At 28.8% G+C, this 21,773-nt stretch overlaps 3 protein-coding genes across 4 annotated transcripts; 1 reads left to right on the top strand and 2 right to left on the bottom strand.

Annotated features, from left to right (window-relative positions):
• Positions 1–976: 976 nt before the first annotated feature.
• Positions 977–4,375, bottom strand: LOC108465435 (BEL1-like homeodomain protein 7). The gene is made up of 5 exons (XM_017765758.2): positions 3,770–4,375; positions 2,567–3,148; positions 2,107–2,483; positions 1,963–2,023; positions 977–1,894 (listed from the first exon to the last, which is right to left on the bottom strand). The coding sequence occupies exons 2-5, from the start codon at positions 3,107–3,109 to the stop codon at positions 1,295–1,297; spliced, it is 1,581 nt and encodes a 526-aa protein (XP_017621247.1). The 5' UTR covers positions 3,110–3,148; positions 3,770–4,375; the 3' UTR covers positions 977–1,294.
• A 4,466-nt stretch (positions 4,376–8,841) lies between these two features.
• LOC108465436 (protein TIC 20-I, chloroplastic-like) lies at positions 8,842–10,854 on the top strand. 2 transcript variants are annotated; one of them, XM_017765761.2, is made up of 4 exons: positions 8,842–9,004; positions 9,712–9,867; positions 9,989–10,223; positions 10,435–10,854. In XM_017765761.2, the coding sequence occupies exons 2-4, from the start codon at positions 9,723–9,725 to the stop codon at positions 10,436–10,438; spliced, it is 384 nt and encodes a 127-aa protein (XP_017621250.1). In that variant the 5' UTR covers positions 8,842–9,004; positions 9,712–9,722; the 3' UTR covers positions 10,439–10,854. The 2 variants fall into 2 exon arrangements, with proteins under 2 accessions (XP_017621250.1, XP_017621248.1); XM_017765759.2 differs by having other exon boundaries at positions 8,847–9,004; positions 9,989–10,854.
• A 6,146-nt stretch (positions 10,855–17,000) lies between these two features.
• On the bottom strand, positions 17,001–18,203 carry LOC108465438 (bZIP transcription factor 11-like). Its single transcript, XM_017765762.2, has one exon. It carries the CDS (start codon positions 17,701–17,703, stop codon positions 17,218–17,220), a length of 486 nt encoding a protein of 161 aa, XP_017621251.1. The 5' UTR covers positions 17,704–18,203; the 3' UTR covers positions 17,001–17,217.
• Between the last annotated feature and the right edge of the window lie 3,570 nt (positions 18,204–21,773).

The following is a 21,773-nucleotide window of genomic DNA, read 5'->3' as shown; positions in this document are numbered from 1 at the left end:
AACAACCATAAGGCATCAAATTTTCAGCTTTTTTTTTGCTGTCGTAAGTCATGCATTGGGATGTTGAAATGACAGTGAAAAGCACGCAATCTTTCAAGGACTTGCAGGGAAAATATATATATATATAAATATGTATGTATAAATGGGATTCTTTTGCTGTCAGAGAAAAGGGGGACGAGGTTGAAAATAGTACAAGATACCCATTTTTAAATTAAATTACACTTTTCTTTTTATTAAAAATAGATAAATTAATTAATGTATATTAAATTAAGAGTAAATTAATTCTTTTGTTAAAAATTAATTTTGTATATTAACAACATACAAAGATTAATTTATTTAATTTTTTGATAGAAAGAAAAAAATACAATTTAATTTTTAATATAAAAATATCACTAAAAATAAAATCACATTTTAACTATGATGAAATCTTTTGTGCCTAACAAATGATTGGAAGAAACGAAAGTACACATTTTTTAGTGAAATTGTGGTCATTAAAAGGGGTTTACTTGCATTCACTCGAATCACGAGTACGACTAATCTCAAACTATAAAACCTGCAATTATAAAAGACAGATGTTGATGTTTTGGGTGGTCCTGTTGGATGTTTTTTGTGAAATGATTGCCGCTTCCTTTGACATCATTCTTTAAGTTGTCACCCCACAAACGTTCTCTCACTACTTCAAAGGTTAAACTTTAAAGCCTGCATAGTCTAATTCATGCATTAATTTTAGCTGCATGGCATTGAGTTCATTAGCAACATTCATGTCAACCTGTCAATTGTGGGTAGTTTCGGAATGAATGAGTTTAATTTAATAGGAATTAAATTGAATCGAATTTAGGTTTGGATTAATTATATTTTTTAAATTAGATCAAAGATGATAAGATTATTGTGTGTGTTAGCAATATACGTGATTTTTCTAGTGGAATCAGCGAGCGTAATTAAGGGTTGGTAATATACGTGATTTTCCGAAATTCAGTTTTACTTCTAATCATATGTATTTCCAAAAATAGCATACATCAATATCACAAATGAGAATACACTTATACAAAGAATCTTTATTCATACAGAAGCTATATATATCAATTTTTTTCTTACCATATCTTTACAATATATGTATATATATACCTGCTACAACAATATATTTGTATGTTACAGATGAGTCTATCATATACCCATATCTATATTCTATCATGACAATGCTTCGATCGAAAATGAAACACATGACAATGCTTCGGTTTGTCATCGTATCGTGTGTCCCCCACCCGGAAAGCTCGCTCGAGGCGAAAGTTCTTCATCAGACTACAAAATCATGCAATATATGAGAATTTCCAAACCTGTCTTGTTGATTTCCTGGTTCCATGAAACGGAAATCCACCGTCTCTGATCCTACCGACGAATCCACCTTGTGGTTAGTTGATCCGGACATGGTAAATACTTTGTTTTCATGATTCTGTAAACCGAGTGCAAGTGAAACTTGATTGCCAACCGCAAAACCGTTCAATTCTGTTAAGTCATACATGGTATCACCGGTCATAAGGGTACCATGACCATGTTGGTTGGATGGGATTACAGTGTTGGGATAAGGGTTAGCAATGTTTTGGTACATTGATCTTGCGGTTGGCCTGTTCGGTTCTACATCGGGGATATGATCCGGTTTCGGGTATTGAACTTGTCCTGGTTGGATATTATCAGCACAAGCAACTTTGGATGTAATATTCTCGTGCAACTCTTCGCCTCTATCCTCGGATGCCGAAGAATTCTCACCAGTTGCTTTGGCTGCATTTTCCAAAGAAGATTTGAAGTTCGAGTCCATTTCACCAAACTCTTCTTTGTACATCTCTTCGATCATTGGTTTCCAAAGACGCACCCGAGCATTGATGAACCAGTTTGCAACCTGATCCACACAAACTGTTAGCTACTAATGATTTACGGGTCAGATAATTGCATTTTTCGTCTCCATACCTGGTTTCGGGTCAGACCTGTCTGCTTTGCAAGCATTATTTTCTCCGAATCCTTTGGATACCTGGCCAAAAAAACAAACTCGGAAAGGGTTAACAAAACAGAAAGTCTCAGTATTAACATGAAAATAACGATCTGAGCACGTACGGATGGAGAAAATGCTCAAAAAGCCAAGCGCGCAGGACAGAAACAGAGCTTTCAGGAAGTCCTCGTTGAGGCCTCCAAGCGTTTCGCATCACACCGAATTGTTGAAGAGCTCGTTGTTGTCTAAGCTGATGATCGACATAACGTAGACGCGGTATTACTGATCCTTGATTGTTCGATGAATTATCGTGCTCTCCGAGACTTCTTTGTGTCAATTGAATTTGGTTGCTGATTGCATCACGTAAACAACGGAAATGTTGGGAAATTGTTTGCAGGGCAAGTGAAGTGTACGGTTTAGCCGCCCCACAACCAGCTGCCGAGTCGAAAGACGACACCAAGATTTTCATCTGATGGTAATATTGCCTGTATCGTCTATCAACCTATATAACAAAAAAACAATCATTAACAATCTTGCGAGACAAGCAAAGTTCAATTAACATCGAAAACACTATTAAAGGCGCACCTCATCAAGCATGGACAAGAGCCTTGTCTTCTTGTTCTGCAATTCTTGTCGTTCCGTAGGTGATATCTTGGAAAGGTTATTAATCGACTCGTTAGACTCGGATGATTTCAGTTGAGAGCTCATGTTTTTATCGAAATCGGGTTGTCTCAAAGCTTGTTGTACATTAATCACTTCGTTAAGCAAATCTTGAACAACCTTGAGATATTTCGAGTTCGAAATAGTACTCGTAAAGCCCGGTTGAAACTGATATATATCAGAATAAGCCTGGTATTGACACGGCAACGAAGGCAAAGAAACATCTGGTGGTATCTCCGATCCAAGACTAAGAGATAGTCCCTGAGATTGACAATTCACCACGCTTGTTGTAATGTTTAACCGCCCGTTCACCGTTTGTAACGAGTCACTACAAGGCGGAATCAATGAAGTACCAGACAAGATCCCTGTGAATTCCCCCATTGAAGAAGCTCGGTAAGGTACTGGTTTTTCGTCCTCGATCGATAAATCATCTCTCCGATTGGTAAAACTTGGATAATAAGTAGCCATTAAAGCATCACCAGTTTCCCCCAGAAATCAAAATGATTGCTGCATAATAACATATATATATATATATAAATCAAAGCTATTTCAAAGTTCTCTAATTCTATCGATAAACACAAAATCCGAACATGAACCAAATAATGCCGAAACAAAATCAATAAAACAGAGAAACAAGCAAAAAGAAGCATAAGCAAAGCCTAAAATTCAGATAAAAACAAGCAGATAATCATGGAAAACACATAATTAAAGAACAGTGAAAACCCAGAGTTTAAAAGGGAAAAATAGTACAAAGTTTACAACTTTTTTGCTCTTTTTTTTTCAATTTCATCCCTCATCACTATCATCACTATGTACCCACTGTTACTCAAATACCCAGAAGAACCATAATTGAAAACCCAGATTTCTATAAGGGGAAAAAAGAAGAAAAAAAGTACAAAGTTTACAACTTTTTTGCTTCTTTTTTTTTTTTAACTTCTTTTCAGTTTCATCCTTCATCAATCATCATCACTAAGTACCCACTGTTACTCAAATAGCCAGAACAACCAAATGAACCGTAACAAGCTTAAAAAACTTTCGAAGTTATCATCTTTTTTTCATTAAAATCAACCATTAAAGCTTCTTAAAAACTAAAGATTCAGAACAAAGAAGGATTAAAAGTGAAAATACCTGGAAAAAAGGAAGAAGCTTGAAAACAAGGAGACAAAAAAAAAAAAAAAACAATCCCAAGAAATATAATCATAAACGAAACCAGCTCTCTCCCTTCTTCCTTATCATTGGAACATTGACACCAACCCAAAAGAAAATATTATTAATTTATTATTAAAATAATTCTATACCCAAAATAAATAAATAAACAAATAATAATAATAATTGATGACAACAACTGTAATATTTTAATTTTAAGAAACGATGATGATGAAGAATATTTGAGAAACCAAACAACAATAGTTGCTTAATTTGTCAAATCTTCTTACAAAGAATATCTCACGTGTAATAAACAAAAAAAAAATAGGGACCAAAAAACACAAGAGGCAATAAAGATGGGTCTTTTATTATTTTCTTTTTTTGGGTGTTGGTTTTAAGCAAAAATGGAGGACCAAAAACAAAAGGGTGGGTGTTGGTTTTTTTTTTTTTTCATTGCTTAAGTTAAAGAGAGTTCAAATGCTAACTACCAGTTGGTAGACCTATTACCCGCCCTTAAACCTTCTTTTAACGCATAAAAATGGCGACTTTTTTTAGGGGTTTAATTCTGCTCTTAGTGTTTATACTTTTTGGAATTTAATTCTTTTATTTTTTTTATTTAATAATTGAAGTTTATTTGATACATGGGTTGAGTCCAGTCGAGACCCGCTTTTTAAAAAATGTATGTTTTTTTATATGGAATCATACTTGGTAGTAGTGTTACGGTTTGACAAGTGTTATGTAAGGTTATTGTAAAATATTAAAAATATATATATTTTTAAAAAGAGACATGATAATTTTTTAAAACTATTTGTGAAATAAAAAATGTGCGCTATTGGTGTACAAAATACTAATCATTTTTATATTAGTATTTGTATATATTTAAATTTGTGGTTGTTTATAGACAAAACTTTTTATCCAACCCCAACCCAAGTTAAATCAGACAGATTGTGCTGAACAGGTCACCCAACTTATGAACAACTTTATTATCAAAGAACTTCCGTCCAATTCTATTATATGCTTTTTTAATTCATTTTTAAAAAAATTACTCACACGATGAAAGTTGATAAATAAATAAAAAATATCGATTTTTACTTTGTTTCCCTAAATCAATGTCGAAATATCTTACAACCTAGATGCAAAAGAAAAAAACCTTTAAATTTCAGATTCAACATTTTTATTTGCTTATTTAAGCTTACAAACGTGTAGTATTGGCCAGGTGAGTAACTTTTATATTTCAAAACTATCGCATAATTTAATTTAGCTGAAGTTTTGTAAAAGTGTTATCAATTTGACTTCAATTAATAAATTCAAAAGAAAATAGAGGGGTTAAATAAAAGGATCAATTCAAAAATGTATAAAGAGTACAGGTATTAAAAGTAAAAGTAGACCAATTTTAGGATTATTTTTTTAAAAAAATGGGTAGGAAACATCTAAAGCTATCGGATATGGTTGTTTTAAAATAATTAATAAACTAAAAAACAAGCAATAAAAAAAAAAATAGTGAGAGAGAGACTAAAAATGTTAGCTGTACTTTGCAGTTGGTGAGAGTGACAAACACACACGTTATTACCACGCGTATGCTTCTATACGCTTACCGGCATTTGCCTAACGAACTCTCTTTTTCTTCAATATATTTTTTTAAAGTCTTTGTTTTATATATTTTTTTCTGGATTAATTGCAATTACATCCTCCATTATGCTCTACATTTTAATTTCATCTCTAAACTTCAAAACCTATGTTTTGAATATCAAATACCTTCTTTCAGCTTAGACATTAAATGTTAGACGTGGAGCATTGTGGTAAAAGTATCATGAAGAGGAATCAGATTGCAATTTGCCCCCTTTTCTCAAAAGAGCACATTGGTTCTTTTTGTTAAAAATTCCATTCACTTTTGCAGTTGAAACATGTAACCTTATTCTGAATAACCATTTTGCTCTTTAATTTAATGTACAAGGACTAATTTATCTATTTTCTAGTAGAGGGAGCAAAATACAATTTGACTCATTATATAAATGCCTCCATTGTACTTTTACCATCAAATTTGATTTGAGAGGTTAAAATAATAAGAAAGAGTCCTCTTTGATTTTATCGATGTTGTATTTTCTTTTACTATGTGATATTCAAGTTGTGATTACAATAGATATTTGTGTCATATTTGAATAAGCATTTAATTCCTAAATCAACGGCTAAGCTGATGGAATAATTTGATTGATATGGACTTAATTAGAGTATTTTAAAGTTCATTGTCCAATTTAGGACACCTACAATAATCTAGGGACGTTTAGTGGAATTAGCTGATCTTTCTTTATATTTTTTAAATATTATTTTTTGGGTTGGTGATTGAATATTTATGTGCAATTCAAGAACACATGAATCATGGGATTCTGTCTAATTCCCAATTTTTAAAAGGTGAAAATTATGTATATAGTATTTGGTCAAAGGAAAAATTATATGCATTGTGTTACATAACAATAATTTACCCTTTTAATAAAATATAAAATAAACATCATTAATATTATTAAAATATATTATTCATTTTTATAATATTTTTTCCAATTTTAATATTTTAAATGTATAATAATTTGTGATGTTTCCATTTTTACGTGATTAGTATACATTCAATTTTAATCTCATGAATGAAAAAATTAAAAGAATTTTTTTTTCATTTAAAGATTTAACTTGAGTCGACTTTAAATTTAATCAAAATCTGATATATATATATATATATATATATATATGTATGTAAATGGTATCTAATAAGTTCATACCAAAAATAAAGTGCAACTAATTTTGTTGTCATCATTCTTGCCTTTTAAAGTAAAAAAAGAAAGTGAACCTAAAATCTTCCCTTTTATGTTTTTATGACTAAAAAATAAGTTTTGTTTCTTAAAATGCAAGTAAAATTTTATTCTCTCTTAACAATAAAATCAAAATTAAATATTATATGATGCCTTAAACTTGTTGCAATCAAAATTATTTATATTTTTCGAGAAAAATTTGTAAAATATTATATGTTCGATATTATCTTTAATAAAGATTTTGTTTAAAGATACGTCAATGACAGGTTTATAGAGCAGCAACATGGTTTGATTATAGACCATTTTCAGGCATTCGAACTCTTAAAGGAGACAATAAACAAAGCTCCCACTAGAGATAATACAACTCGTTTAAAGGTCTACAAGCTCCTAGTAGATGACACTACACAAATTTCTTTTGACAAAATCAATCTCATGTCAATAATATCAACAAATTAGGATTCTGGTTGGTTAGCAGAAGGAATATAATATTATGCACATGGAATGTGTTGAACATGTTTTTATGTACATTTTTTTTTTCATTGGATTTGTAATTTAAATGGACAAATAAGTCTTCATTGTGTCTCTAATTTTCTAAGTTATTTATTATTTCTTTAGACTATAGTAGAAAAACAAAGAATATGGGATTATTGAAGAATAATTATATAATTTTTTGGGAATAGTAATTTGTTAAATTAATATATTCAATGAAATGGAATATATGTTTATTTTTTAATTTATGTGAAAATAATTTGAATTGCTTTTATTGTGTTTGTTATATCAAGAAATAGAACAAGACAATAATGCAATACATCAAGTTTGTTAACGTAGTTCGGATTTATGTCATTTTGCAACTAGTCATCTAGTTTGGTCCCTCTAGGAACATTAATAAAAATATTATTAAAAAAATAAAAAAAAAAAGGGACTCCCTTATAGCATCAAATGAAAAACAAATTATTAGATTAGAGAATCGAAATCAAGAAGAAAAAGAATTTATAGGTGAAGGGGGCCTTGTATCAAATGCACAAAAATAAAGAAATTTTAAATCCGTTCTCTCAAACTAAGAAAAAATTGTTGAAAAAGATTATGATAAATCAAACAAAAAAAACGTAGAAAGAAAAAACAATACAAGAGCATCACAGAAGCATAACTTAATTTCTTCCTAAAAGTGTATTTGCGTTTTCAATTTGACACCAATTTAAAATCCGAATCCCATGCCACAACTTTGTTCCAAAAGCATTACCTTTTTTTATTTGGTCAAATTCTAGTTTTAGTCCCTGTACTACACATAATCTAAGGATTTAGTCTTTATATTCTAGTTTGATCATTTTTAATTCTTGCATATCTTGAAATTTTAGTTTTGTCCCAAGCAGTAACTATTAACGTTTGCTGTTTTCAAAATTATCATACATGTAGTGCCATGTCATCTTACTATTTTCACATAATATTCACACAATTTATTATTATTATTTTAGTTAATGAATTTAATAACTACCTTTTAAATCAGGATTATTCAAAAAGCATAATGACTATAGTGGTAAATTGAAGAATGGAGACTAAATTTACAACTTATGTATAGTACGAGACTAATGGTAGAATTTGACCTAACGGAGTATACTTCTACCGCTTGTATCAAAATTCAAAATTCAAAATTCAAAATTCAAAATTCAAAAAATGTATAGACTAAAAGTGATTAGACTATACTATAATGATTAAATTCATAATTTAAGCATGGTACAAAGACTAATAAAAAGTTTTGACATCCTTTTTTAATTAATTTCCACGTCAGTTTCTGTGACCAGTAAATAGAAATGGCAACGAGGTAGGGGTAATTTTTTGCCCACTTCAATAGACCTCTAATACAACCAAACCTGACTCGAAATTAAATATCAATTTACTTATCTCAAATTCACCTTGACTCCAATCGCCCTAATCCTATATGCCATAAATATTAAAATTATTAAATATTTTGAACAAAATATAATAATATTTTTTTTATTTTTAATTATCTTTTAATGATATTATTAATTGTTTTCTAAGTATAATTATATTAAAACATATGTTTATATAAAATTTATTATCATACATATTTAAATTAGTGTTATATATAAAGAGATATTTTGATAATAATATCGAGACGAGCGAAATGGATTTCCCAAAACCCGATCTGATTATTTGAAAAACTAGACCCAATTGGACCTGAAACCTGGACCCTATCGGGTCGGATCGGGCCAAAAGCCATGCCCATGTTTTTTTCCCATCCCTAGCCACAAGTAAAGCTAAAAAAGTTGGCCCTTCCTTTCCCAGGAAAAACAAGATAGAATTTACGATGACGAAAATCCATAGCAGGCAGTCATAAAACACTACCCATTTAGCTATAGCATTTCAAGCTGCTTTGCTTCGTTGCTTTTTTCAATTCAAGGTAACTTCTTTTCCTGTAATTCTACCCGGTTAAGCAAAATTTTTCGTTGATTTTTTTTTGGGGTTTTTGTTTCTTTATCAAATGAGCTTAGCATTGGGTTCAAAAGATGGTTATTAGGTTTTAAATTTGAGGATTTTATTTGGATTTTTCTTTTAATTGTTGGGTTGAAAGCTTTTAAGTGTAAAACATTCATTTCAATTGCTTAATTATGTAAAAGATTTCTCTTTTTTTTTAGTATTATATTTACTTTGTTGCTGGGATTGAATAATAAATTAGTGTTATGTTTTTTCTTTTGATTTGTTTTGTAATATGTTTTAAATTAGTGTTATGTTTGAGTAAGCATGTTCCTCATATGTTTAAGAACCAATGATAAAAAATGTGAACAATGTTGAACCAGAAATACTAATGCTTGTATTGGTACTAGGAATTTACTGTGATAGTTGCAGAGGATTTTTTTTGGTAGTCTTTACTAAAAAATTTTCATGTGCAAGTGACGATTTGGGGTCCGACATTCCTCGATTAGTACAAAGATACATCCTCCGATACGAAATTTTAGATGTGGTATAGTCTGGTGTGTTTTCACGACTTTATGTTTTGGATCATTTGAATGAGTGGGATTTGATAGTTGATCTTGTTCTGTTTTAACATTTTCCCCGTTTTTGCTCTACCTATCCGATAAAAAATCACGAACATTGTCTCTTCAACAGGTAGTGCTGCCATGATTCTGAATGGCTTTACCTTTCCGTTGAGGTCTGTTTCGGTGAGTTCAAGGCTTCGTAAGCCTGTGCCGTGTAGCTCTAGTTTTGCATGCTCTCATCATTTGACTACCACAGCTCTATTTCGAAGCAGCAGTGAATCTGGAGGTATATGCAATGGCTTACACAATTTTTGGTTTTTCCATTCTGTGGTCTTGCATTGATAAATGCCTCCATTCCGAACAATTTTTCTTATTTTTTCGTTTGTACAAACTGTCCAATCTCGTAGATGTGCCTTTCTTGCGCCTTTCTGCTGCATCATCTCCATTGTTGAGTGGGGATCTAGGTGGTCTATCACAAGCTTTACCGTCATTACCTAGGCGTCGTGGATCTAATTTGGTGCCTCGAGCTTCAAAGGATGTCCCGTACAGTTTTCGTTTTCCACCGATGACTAAGAAACCCAAATGGTGGTGGAGGACTTTAGCGTGCCTTCCTTATTTAATGCCTCTTCACGAGACGTGGATGTATGCAGAAACAGCATATCATTTACACCCATTTTTAGAAGACTTTGAGTTTTTGACCTATCCGTTTCTCGGAGCCATTGGAAGTTTACCGAGCTGGTTCTTAATGGCATATTTCTTTGTTGCATATCTAGGGATAGTGAGAAGAAAAGAATGGCCCCATTTTTTCCGATTTCATGTTGTGATGGGCATGTTATTGGAAATTGCCTTGCAGGTAATAGGGACCGTGAGCCGGTGGATGCCACTCGCAATATATTGGGGTAAGTTCGGGATGCAATTTTGGACAGCCGTGGCATTTGCTTACCTCTTCACCATTTTGGAGTGCATAAGATGTGCACTTGCCGGTATGTACGCTGACATTCCTTTTGTATGTGATGCTGCTTATATCCAAATTCCATATGATTAATAATCAAAAACATACGGTAGAAACTGTTCTAAATTTGCATTATGCAACGTTTATCTCGAATGGAAAACTTTTCATGCAGATATGAATGTTTTAAGTTGAACATCATTCTCTTTTTTCCGATGACAATCGTGCTAAAGCTGTTCCGGTTTTAGTTATTATTAGTGTTATCCTGATTACCCTTTCTTATAACAATGATCCTCTTCTGATTAACGTTACCGTTATTGACAATTTTGCTTTCGGTGTTGCTATTTTTAATGTCCAAATCGTTTTGTTTCGTCTATTTGCTTGCAATCTAATAGCTCCATGGTGTAGGAATAGTCCAATGTTGGTTCGGTTAAGTCGGTTTTTCGATTTTTTTAAACCGAATCGAGCTATTGTTGTCCTCTAATAATACGAGGCCTTTCCTTTTATGGTAGACTCTATGACAAACATGTATAAGCTTTAGTTCCATGTTCCATTAAAAAAAAGAGGTAAACCACCCAACTATTTATAAATTTCTTTTTTTGTTATCCAATTGTGAAAAGTTACAAAATGGTCATTCAACTATTCGATTTTTTCTTATTTGGTCACCAACTAATGGAAAGATGACATGACGGTTTTTAAAATTGGTAAAATAACAACTTTAACCTTTAACATTTACCCATTGTGTAATTTAATTTTATTTTTCTTTGTTACCGTTTTACCAATTAAAAAAATTATCAACTAAATTTGATCGAAAATATAACAAAATTGGAAACACCAAAAATTCAAAATAATAATTTTATTTTCTCATTTTTTTAAATTAACCTTTCAATGTAAAAAAAACTAAATTACAGAAGAAGTTAAATTACACAATTTGTAAATGTTAAGATGTAATTTTTAATAATCAACAGCAAATTGATACGATGTATAAATATTGAAGATTAATATTGCTATCATACTAATTTTAGCAACTGTCAAGTTATTTTAATTGTTCACAATAAAAAAATTGAATAATTAGATGATAACAAAAATTACTAATAATTGAATAATTATTTATATAATTTACCTTATATAAAAAAACAAAAAGAAAAACAGATCTTACTTTGATGCTTGTCGGAAACCCACTCATCAAAGTGGTGATTTGAGATGATGCAATTGTACCCTACAATACTTTTGGATGAATTTTTAACACAATTACTTGGATTTATTTAATGTTTTAGGTGGGGATGTCATTTTAATCTTACATCATATTTTGTCTTTTTGTGCCTTTCTTGCTATTTTCCATTCTACCGAAAGCCCCCATAAAGTCTTTGAATTTAATATTTTTTTTTCTAATTTAATCCTTAAAATCAACTTAATTGAAATGACTCGAATTTTTTTTTAAAACGGTTACTATCACAAATAGAGTATATGCTCGAACAATTACAAAAAGGTATTATTAGTACAAATAAAATATATTCACAAGTACGATATAATTACTAATACATGTTAAAGTAATTATAATGTAAAATGAAGAATGAGTTTTTTTTAAGTGTTGGTGCTACAAATAGAATACATTCACAAGTACAATATAAGTATAAATGCATGTTCGAGTAATTACAACATAAAATTAAATCATTACAAATCATAACAGACAAAGAACCGAAAAGAATCTAGATAAAATTCATACATGAGACACGCACAAGATGAACTTAAGAGACACAAACATAGTGGTGCTCAAGAACCTAAAGCCTTTATCTTAACCAACAGTGCAAGTCAGTGATAAGAGTATCGTGTTACATGATATGAGAGTTTAAGTTCAATCCTTAGTAACTCCACTTTACTCTCAATTATAAGAGAGACGGAAAATGATTCAAAAATTTTAAAACTCGAATTTTCTTAATTTAAATTAACTTGAACTAAAATTAATTTGAAGTGAATAAATCTAAATTAAGATAAATGAATCATAGTGGGAAAAATATAGTGATTCCAACAAAGATGTCTTCTTCTAATATGGAAAGACTTTCCACCATAGAAAAAAGTAAAATTAATATAAAGTGCTTATGTCTTTGCTTGCGTTATGACAAATATATAATTCAAATAAACACATGAAAGTTATTTAAAACTATTGGTCTCTCCCATTAAGCAAAAGGAAAATGACACTATTTTCTTCAAATGGATCCCCGCCCCTTTTTATTTATTTATTTATTTATTTATTTATTAAAGCTTCATGCTTTCATCATTTCTTTGGTTATTAAATTAAGCATGCAACTGCAATCATGCACAACAAAGCAATTTGAAAGGGATTCCAACGGGGTTTGTTCGGTAAAAATATTATGGAGGTCTCTGTAGTAAAAGTTAGATTGTAATTTTCTTTTTTTTATTAAAAAAATAGATAAATTAATCAATGTATGTTAGATTAAAGAGCAAATTGATTCTTTCTATTTAAAATTTCATCTATTTCTACTGTTAAAACTCGCATGATTGACAAAATAACTAGATAATTATACATAGTGTGCCATGTGCCCCTCATGTTCACATATAGGGATAAATGGATGAAATTTTAAATAAAATGATCATTTTTTTATTTGATCTAATGTCCAGGGACTAATTTGCCTATTTTTTGAATAGATGGGACAAAATACAATCTGACTTTTAATATAAGGGCCTTCATGGTGTTTTTACTAAGTTTATTTGGGGTTTTGGTTAATGTGGATTCGGATTAATCAAGATTCAAATTAGTTAATATTTTAGTCAAATTATGGTTTAGTATATTCAAATTAATTTTTTTGATGAAAAAATTGACTAGACTCTTAAAATTTCTTCGACATTGATTTAATAATCTACATGATAATTCACACGTATTTCTAAAAGAAATAAAGAAATGTTCATAATTTTTTCTAAAAAAAATTATCCCAACTAGTAATGAAGTACACATGGACTATCACGTGAATTACTACATCAGCACCATAAAAATTTTAACAGTTCAAATAGGTTTTCAATCCAAAACAACAACTTAACTAAATTTAAAAGGTTGTGGGACAAAGTGATAACAAAAGAATTAGGACCAAAGTGATAAAAAGAGAAAATATGACTGGCTAAATTTATCATTATAAAAAAATAAAAAAAAAGGTAAAAAAGCTTATAGAGAAATGAGACATGATTAAGTGTAAAATAAATATAATAAACTTAAGCACCGCCAATTAAGTTAAAGTAATGATAAGTAGGATGGCATCTCAATTAAACTATAATAATCAAAGGGGAACATGACAGCCCATATCTCTGTGCTAAAGGGTCACCTTTAAGCCATTAAATGGCTTTTATATGCTCAATCTTTGCTTATATCCTTAATCAAATTATAATTTAAAATTTAATCCCTATACTTTTATTTTCAAAAATTTAATTTATCTGCTTTTTAGATTTCAAAATTCAGATCCAATTGTTAACACGGTTAAATTTTTATTGTTAAATTCATTGATGTGATATTTGAAAAAAAAAACTACTCACTCGGCAATAATGCAACTAAAAAATGACTTTGTAATGAATTTAAATTTAATAAAATAATTTTAATAGTGTTAATAGTTGGATCTGAATTTTGAAGTCTAAAAAGTATATGGAGTAAAATTCAAATTTACAAAAAGTACAATAATTTATATAAAATAAAATTTTGTGAAAAATTATATAAAAGTTATATTCATAAAAAATGTAAAATACAAATGAAACTTTGATTAAAATGATAAATATGAGATTTCAAAGATTATGGTGTTTTAGGTCTATATCCCATCATGTGTGAATGTCGTTTCTAGATTTATTCCGTGTATAAATTGGTTTTATATACTTTATATAAAAAGACAAAGGTATCTTCTTAATAATATTTATTATTTTGTTGAAAAAATTAATCATTTCTCAATTAAATTGATATCATATTGACTTGTAACACCTAATGTTCTAATAATCGGATCGTTAATTGAATTGATCATACTATTATTTTTAGTTCATTTGATTTTATTACTAATTCAACAATAATTAAAAATATAAAAATTTATAAAATCAGTTTAGTTAATTTTCCAATTTAATTGATTTAACCACTGATTGAATATTAAAAAATACATCAAATTTTAATTTAAGTTATTCCAACTTGAAAATACCTAAAACATTTAGATAATTTTAATGAATTGAAGTCCTAAGAAAAATTTTAGAACTTTGAATTAAACATTGTACATTGAACCTTTACCAAGAAAAAAAAACTATAGGTGTTTCTATAAAGTGGCACAAGAATCAAAAACAAGAAATTAGTGGCACTCAAATTGGGAGATTTAATTTTTTTAATTTATTCTTTATAATTTTTACTAATTCCATGATATCATAGTCAATCTTATCTGGATATTGATAATGTTTAGTGGCAAAGCAAGACGATTAAAAGTGTCACGTTCTACAATATATAGAAATTTGATTTTAAAATAATTTAATAAAAGAATTTATGTGAATGAAAATTGGTTTTGAAAAACATTTGCTTAAAAAATAAGAGGTTGGTAATGAATTCAAAAGTTTGAGAATAAATATCTTACTAAATAATAACACTAATGATGGCCATGCATTCAATGTAATTGAGTAGGTTTATTGTATGTGAGATTTTTATGAATAATATCTATGATTTTGACAAAGGTGTAAACAAGGGTCAATTTATAAATTTATTATTTTAATAAAAATTTAATAAAATTTTTATTTTTGAAGTTAAAGTACAATTTAACTATATATTAATTTATAATTTAATAATTTGTTAAAGGACTGTATATAACTTTTCTCATTTCTTGGAGGCTAAGACTCCTTTAAATTTGTCCTTAGGTGGAAACAATGTTCCAAAATCTCTGTCAAAATTGTATTTTTGATGGAATCAAAGTAACTGTTCGTTTTACAGTCCGTAGACTATAGAGATTAATCTTTTCAGAATTTATTAAATAGGTAAAATATTTTAATTTCTGCCGTTGAAATTATGGTTTGACAAAATCATTAAAAGAAGTAAGGACAAAGCTAATTTTTTCCCTTAGGATTGGATTTGAATTATAAAACTTTTATAGTTACAATATAATTTTATTATTGTATTAACATAAAATTTTACAATTTTTCAAGGATTAAGTTTAAAACTTTTAAATTTTGAAAGGATCAAACTTAAAATTTTGAAATTATTAAAGGAATTAAAAGATAATTTTTTTGGGTCCACAGTGCCTCCAATAGAAAAACAGCTTTTACCGTTTTATCTAATATAATTCAATTATACAATATGATTATAAAAATATATCAACATTATCAAATATGTTAAATTACATTATCTTTCTATTTAAAAATTAAAAAATATAAATATTTTTAAACATTCTATTAAAAACAATATATATATATAATAAAACCTATAACCTATTTAATTTCCAATTCAATTTTTCAAACCACTGCATACCATCATGACGAAGGCAAGATTTTCAATGTTGCCTGTTGGAATAAAATGTATTTGCTGAACAAGCAACAATTGTCTTAAATAAAGGACGACCTTTTTCCCCTTTTAATTATTTTTTGGCATTAGCAATTATTTGCCACTTTTCTTCACACAAAAAACATAGAGAGATAGAGAGAGGCATCCATAAAGAACAAAAAAACATCATAAATAATGACCCTTTCAAAGGAAGAAGAAGACAACAAACAAGTGAAATAAAACTAATTATATGGTAAGGGACACTGCATACATGCATCACACACACATACATACCATATTTTATATTTAAAATCCCCCCTTCACAAATCGACTCCTAATATTATATGATGTTATTCGTATGTCCACAAAAATTAACGTGTCTTTATTATTGAATGAATCGATTTAATTCTTTTATTATTAAAAATTTAAAAAGTCAAATTAGAATAGAGTTAACTCTATTATTAAAATAAAATTTTATGTTAATTTTTAAACAAGACATGTTTACCTTATTGAAATTTGACTCTATTTGATTCTTTTAATAATTTAAAGACTAAATTTAGCGCTAAACAAAAAAAAATTATTTAAGGACTGAGATAAAATTAATGAATATTGGAGAAGTCAAGGTTAAAATTGTTTCGTTAAAAAGCTTAAATTACATTATTTATATTTGTAGAAGGACCGAAATAGAAATTTTCTATTTATTAAAAAGTTTAAAAAAGTTAATTTGAATAATTTATATTTTGGAAAGTGTTAGAAAGAAAATTTTCTATTTAACTAAGCAAACTAAAACTCTTGTCAACTCTTGGACTCCGTTTTTAATTAAATTGATTTATTTAATAGTAAATTGACTAATTTAATATGATATCTCTTATATAAAGACTTGTAAAATACTTCATAAAAAGTTAATAACATGGTTAGCTGTTGTCAGAGAAATTAAATTCTTAATTTCAAGATAATAAATAGACTAAAATTATAATTTATAATTTGACATTTTAATTACTAGATGTCAAATTCACTTGCAGTCGTCTTGTACATCATCATCTCATTTGCTTGGCACCACCAAAACATTTTTACTACAAATTTCAATAAACACCACCAACACAAAACAGGAGACAATAAAAACAACATCTCAACACCAACAAATCATTGCAAATATACATTTTCACCCAAATTTTTTTCAATAGAATTTAGTATTGAAACATCATCATATCACTTGATGCCATAATGGGTTGGTTCATAATAACAAAAGGATTGTTGTTGTGGTTGCTGATAATGGTGGTGAAGCTTTCATCACTTGTTGTTTCAAATCCCTCACTAGTTTCAAACCCATCGTTGCTGTTGTTGCTATTGGTACCACTATTAAGATAATGGAGAATCTCATTGAGTGACTCCAGTCTTTGACTCAGTTCCATCATCTGAGCTCTCAAAACCGAGTTCTCAGCTTCAATGTTGATGTAGTGTTGAGTGGTGAAGTTGATGGTGGTTAAGATTTGATTATTATCTTTAACCAACTGAGTCACTTGTGCCATTAACTCGTCCAAGTGCTTTTGTTTCCTCATCCTAGACCGCCTCGCTGATTCTCGGTTGGATTCCATCCTTTTCCGTTTCCTTTGATTGTGCAAATCCTCTTCGGATACTGAATTGGACATGGAGTTTCCACTAGAAGAAGCCATTAAAAGGAAAAAAAGAGAGACTAAATTGTAAGCTAAATAACTACTTATTATATATATATATGTATATATGGTAAAATAGGACAATTTATTTATGAGAAAACATAAAACCAGTACAGAAAAACAACAGAGAAAGATTGAACAAGATGAGTCCTTCGTCTAAGTGAAGAATTTATCATAAACCCAGAACGGAGGATTTCACTAACAACCGGAGACATGAGTCTCAAACATGAAAATTTTCATAACACATAAGACTTCAAATAACACACAGGAAGAGAAGAGAGAGATTTTTGCATGAAAGGGGAAGAGGTTTATGAGAGAAATGAGAAGAGAATTTATAGAAGAAAAATGAAATGAAATTTTGAAGAAGTGAAATAGAGTGGTAATGGAATCTATTTGGTGATGAGAGAGATGATTGGGGGTGTGGGGTGGAGACGAATTTCTCATATACGTCCAGTTCTTCCAGCTGGTATCCATTATACACACCCTACAAATTATTTTAATCATTACTTATTTCAGGTTCTTCTTTATTATTTAATTTATTCATTGTTTGGACCCCAAGGTTTCTTTTCTATATTTATTGCGGCTGAACATACATATATCAATTTTTATGTGAATGAAAATTCTCATTCGATTTCATTTAAAAAGTTCTTACATTTAACATAAAAGATTTCGAAAATAAATTTAAATCTAAAATGATTGAAAATATATATGAAATTTAAAAATGATTTGAAATGATTTCAGCTCCTATACATGGGATTTCATAAATATTTTTGTTCTAAAAATAGAAAGATGGAAATAATTAAAATTTTCTTTTGAAGATTGAATATAGTTATTAATTCATGATTTAACATGTATAGAATAAAAATTTCATTCTCGATACTAAGAGAATTTTATGAAAGTCTTTTATTTGCTTCTCTCCTATAGAAGTTTTATTCTCCTAGAATGTATCTTAATTTTGACCTAATTTTCCTTCCGATTATCAATTCAACCTTTGATAAAAAATATATCTTAGCTATATTTTATCTCTTTTCAAAATGTCAAATCAAAATAATAATAATAATAATTTGAACTTAAAGTAACCTTAATTAATAATAATAATAATAATTTGAACTTAAAGTAACCTTAATTAAAAATCAAAATTAATCAAAATTAGAATTACCCAAAACTCTTAAGGCTAGAATTACAAAATATTTCTCAATCATTTTGTTTATTATAATAATGTAATTATTCACCTACAACATAAAATTAGGTAAAATTTATATAGATTTTTGTATAATATTCTTTTAAGAGGTTAAAATTCAATGTATGTGGTATAGCTAAAGAGGATAAAGCCGGCTGTGGAGGAATTTTGAGAGATTTGGAGGGGATGGCAAAAGGGATATTCTCTGATGCTGCAGGTACAAATGTTACTAAGGAAGCTGAGATTGAAGTGGTGAAAATTGCTCTTGAAGTGTTTGAATCGACAAGCTGGAAGTGTTCTAATTCACTGGTAATTGAAGTAGGCTCTGCGATGGTATTTTCTTGGTGTATCAACAAGGGGCTGAGACCTTGGTCGCTTCAAGCAATTTTTTTAGAAATTGAATCAACTAAGCGCAAGGCTGGATCCATTGTCTTCTCTTTGGTGGATAGGAATGGAAACGACCTGGCATTCTCCTTGGCTTTGGCTGGGGTAAATCGAACTCAATTGTTTAAAGTTTGGTGGTGATTTTTGCTTTGTTTAGTACTTTAATGCTGCTGGAACTATGCTTTAATTTTTTATGTAATTTTATTTGGGTACTACTCTGCTTTGTTACTATTAACAGAGCAGTGTGAATGTTGCGAAAAAAAATAGTGTAGGAAAGACACATGTTCAAATTTTGGAGATGCATTGTTGAAAGAAACAACTTCAGACCCTAAATATGAACAATAAAATCGAAAATGAAATATAAAAAATTATATATATAATTAATGGTATCTGAATAACTAAAATCAACATTATAAAATATTGATTATTTTGATAATTAATATTTAAATTTAAATTAGAATAAATATAGATAAAATGTAAATACAATAAGATTTAAATCAAATAAATTTGAATTAAAGATCCAATTAATTAATTTAGTGAAATTAATTATTGAAGAATCTGAATATAATGTGTGAAAATGCTTGAAGTAGTGTATTATTTTTTGCCCTTTCACCTCATTTTCACCGCCAGTACCAGAATTAACCGTTTAAGTCTGGCACTGTTGCTTTTCTGACAACTGACAGTTGCTTTGAAACTAAAAGGAATCTTAGGGATGGCGGTGTTATTTCAAGTTTTTCAAGGGGTATTCTAGTCATTAGATTTTAGCTGTTGCCAAAAAAAAAAAACCTTCCCCGAACCCTAAATAGTAAATAGCAAAATCTTTTAAGAAATTTTTTCTTTTACAAGCAAGCAATTATATGTATAAATAGCTTTGGTTAGGTTCGTTTCGAATCCGGTTTATTTAAATTTTAAGATTTTCATTCAATTTTGTTTTGGATGTATTTTAAGTTCATCTTCGTCTTGGGATTCAACTTGTCTTTCAGATCGTTTAGATTTAAGGTTTATATTTTTTTAATCAAATTATTATAGATATAGGTAATGTTTCGAGTGATTTTAAATTACTTATTCGAGTCATTCTATACTTGAGTTAATTTTTGAATTTAGATCCATTTAAATTGTGTTTAATAAATTTAAATTATTAACTTTTAAGATTAAATTAAATTAAGTTAAATTTAAATTCAATTTAATCAAATTAAATTCTAATCGAATTTACAAGTATAAATCAGAACAAACAAATAAAAATTGGTTCATTCCTCTTCCTTTGTAATAAAGCATAAAACCTTTATTTAATACTCAAAACACCATCACAATTTAATAATTAATTCTTTATATATATAATCTGACCAAACAATTTTTTTTCCATTAAACTTTTCAAAAACAAAAAGCATCTCCATGTGCATTAGTGCAGCTCCAAGAATGGTGCTAAAGCATGGGTTGAACCCTCAAAGTAACCCATCTAGGTTTTGACTTTAATTAGGATACCAATTGCTTTAAAGAATTTAAAAACACTAGATTTAATTATAGTTTATTATTTGATATATTATCAATTTTTATTATGTTATTAGTGTTAGTTACTGTTGTTAAAAAATGATATTAAATTTACAGGTAACGTGAAAGGAAAATCTAATTAATCATATTCAATTGATATTAAATTTATAGGTCAATCAAATGCTTAAAACTATGTTAAAGAAATTTCGTATCATCAATTTTTGGTACAAGCATCATGGAGGCACTTGTATTAAGAGTCAGATTATATTTTGTCTCATTTACACAAAAAATGAACAAATTTATCTTTTTATGTTAGATTAAAGAACAGACTAGTTTTTTGTCTAAAAAGTTCATCTAATTCTACTGTTAAAATCTTGCGTGATTGACGAAATAACCAAACAGCTACCTGAGGCATGCTATTATAGCTCATTCTAACATACAAGGATCGGTTTTTAATAGTAGAAATGGATAAAAATTTTAATATAAAAACTATTTTTGCTCTTTGATCCAACATATATAAACTAATTTACCTATTTTTAAAGTAAATAGACAAAATGTAATCCGACTCTTAATACAAAAACCTTCAAATTTAATGTCTTTCATAATATTTTTACCTCAATTTATTGGCAACAATTAACAACAAATTATAAAAGTGGCCTTGAACATGACCCAAACTAAACGAGATTAAATTAGAAAAAAAAAAAGGCAAAACATATACAAAATTTACATAAAATAATACTCAACTTTAAAAACTCGAGATTTTAAAATTTCAACACTACAAATGTTTAAACATATACTTTAGCATATTCCATTCATTATTACCTAAAAGTAAAACTAGTTGCCTAATTGATCTCCAACTTTTTCCCTTTGTGTTACCATAATTGAGTTAAGCTTATGGGAAAACAACATATGCTTTCGCTTTATTACAAAAATAGAACACCAATGTTTATTTTATCTCTTCCAAAAATGCAAAGAGAACATTAGTGTTAAAATTTTTCGATTCAACACGTTTATTTTT

The sequence above is a fragment of the Gossypium arboreum genome, chromosome 6 (assembly GCF_025698485.1).
Source record: "Gossypium arboreum isolate Shixiya-1 chromosome 6, ASM2569848v2, whole genome shotgun sequence".
NCBI classification, from domain to species: Eukaryota; Viridiplantae; Streptophyta; class Magnoliopsida; order Malvales; family Malvaceae; genus Gossypium; species Gossypium arboreum.
The sequence above is the reverse complement of the archived record's forward strand: the minus strand, read 5'-3'. Positions and strand labels throughout refer to the sequence as shown.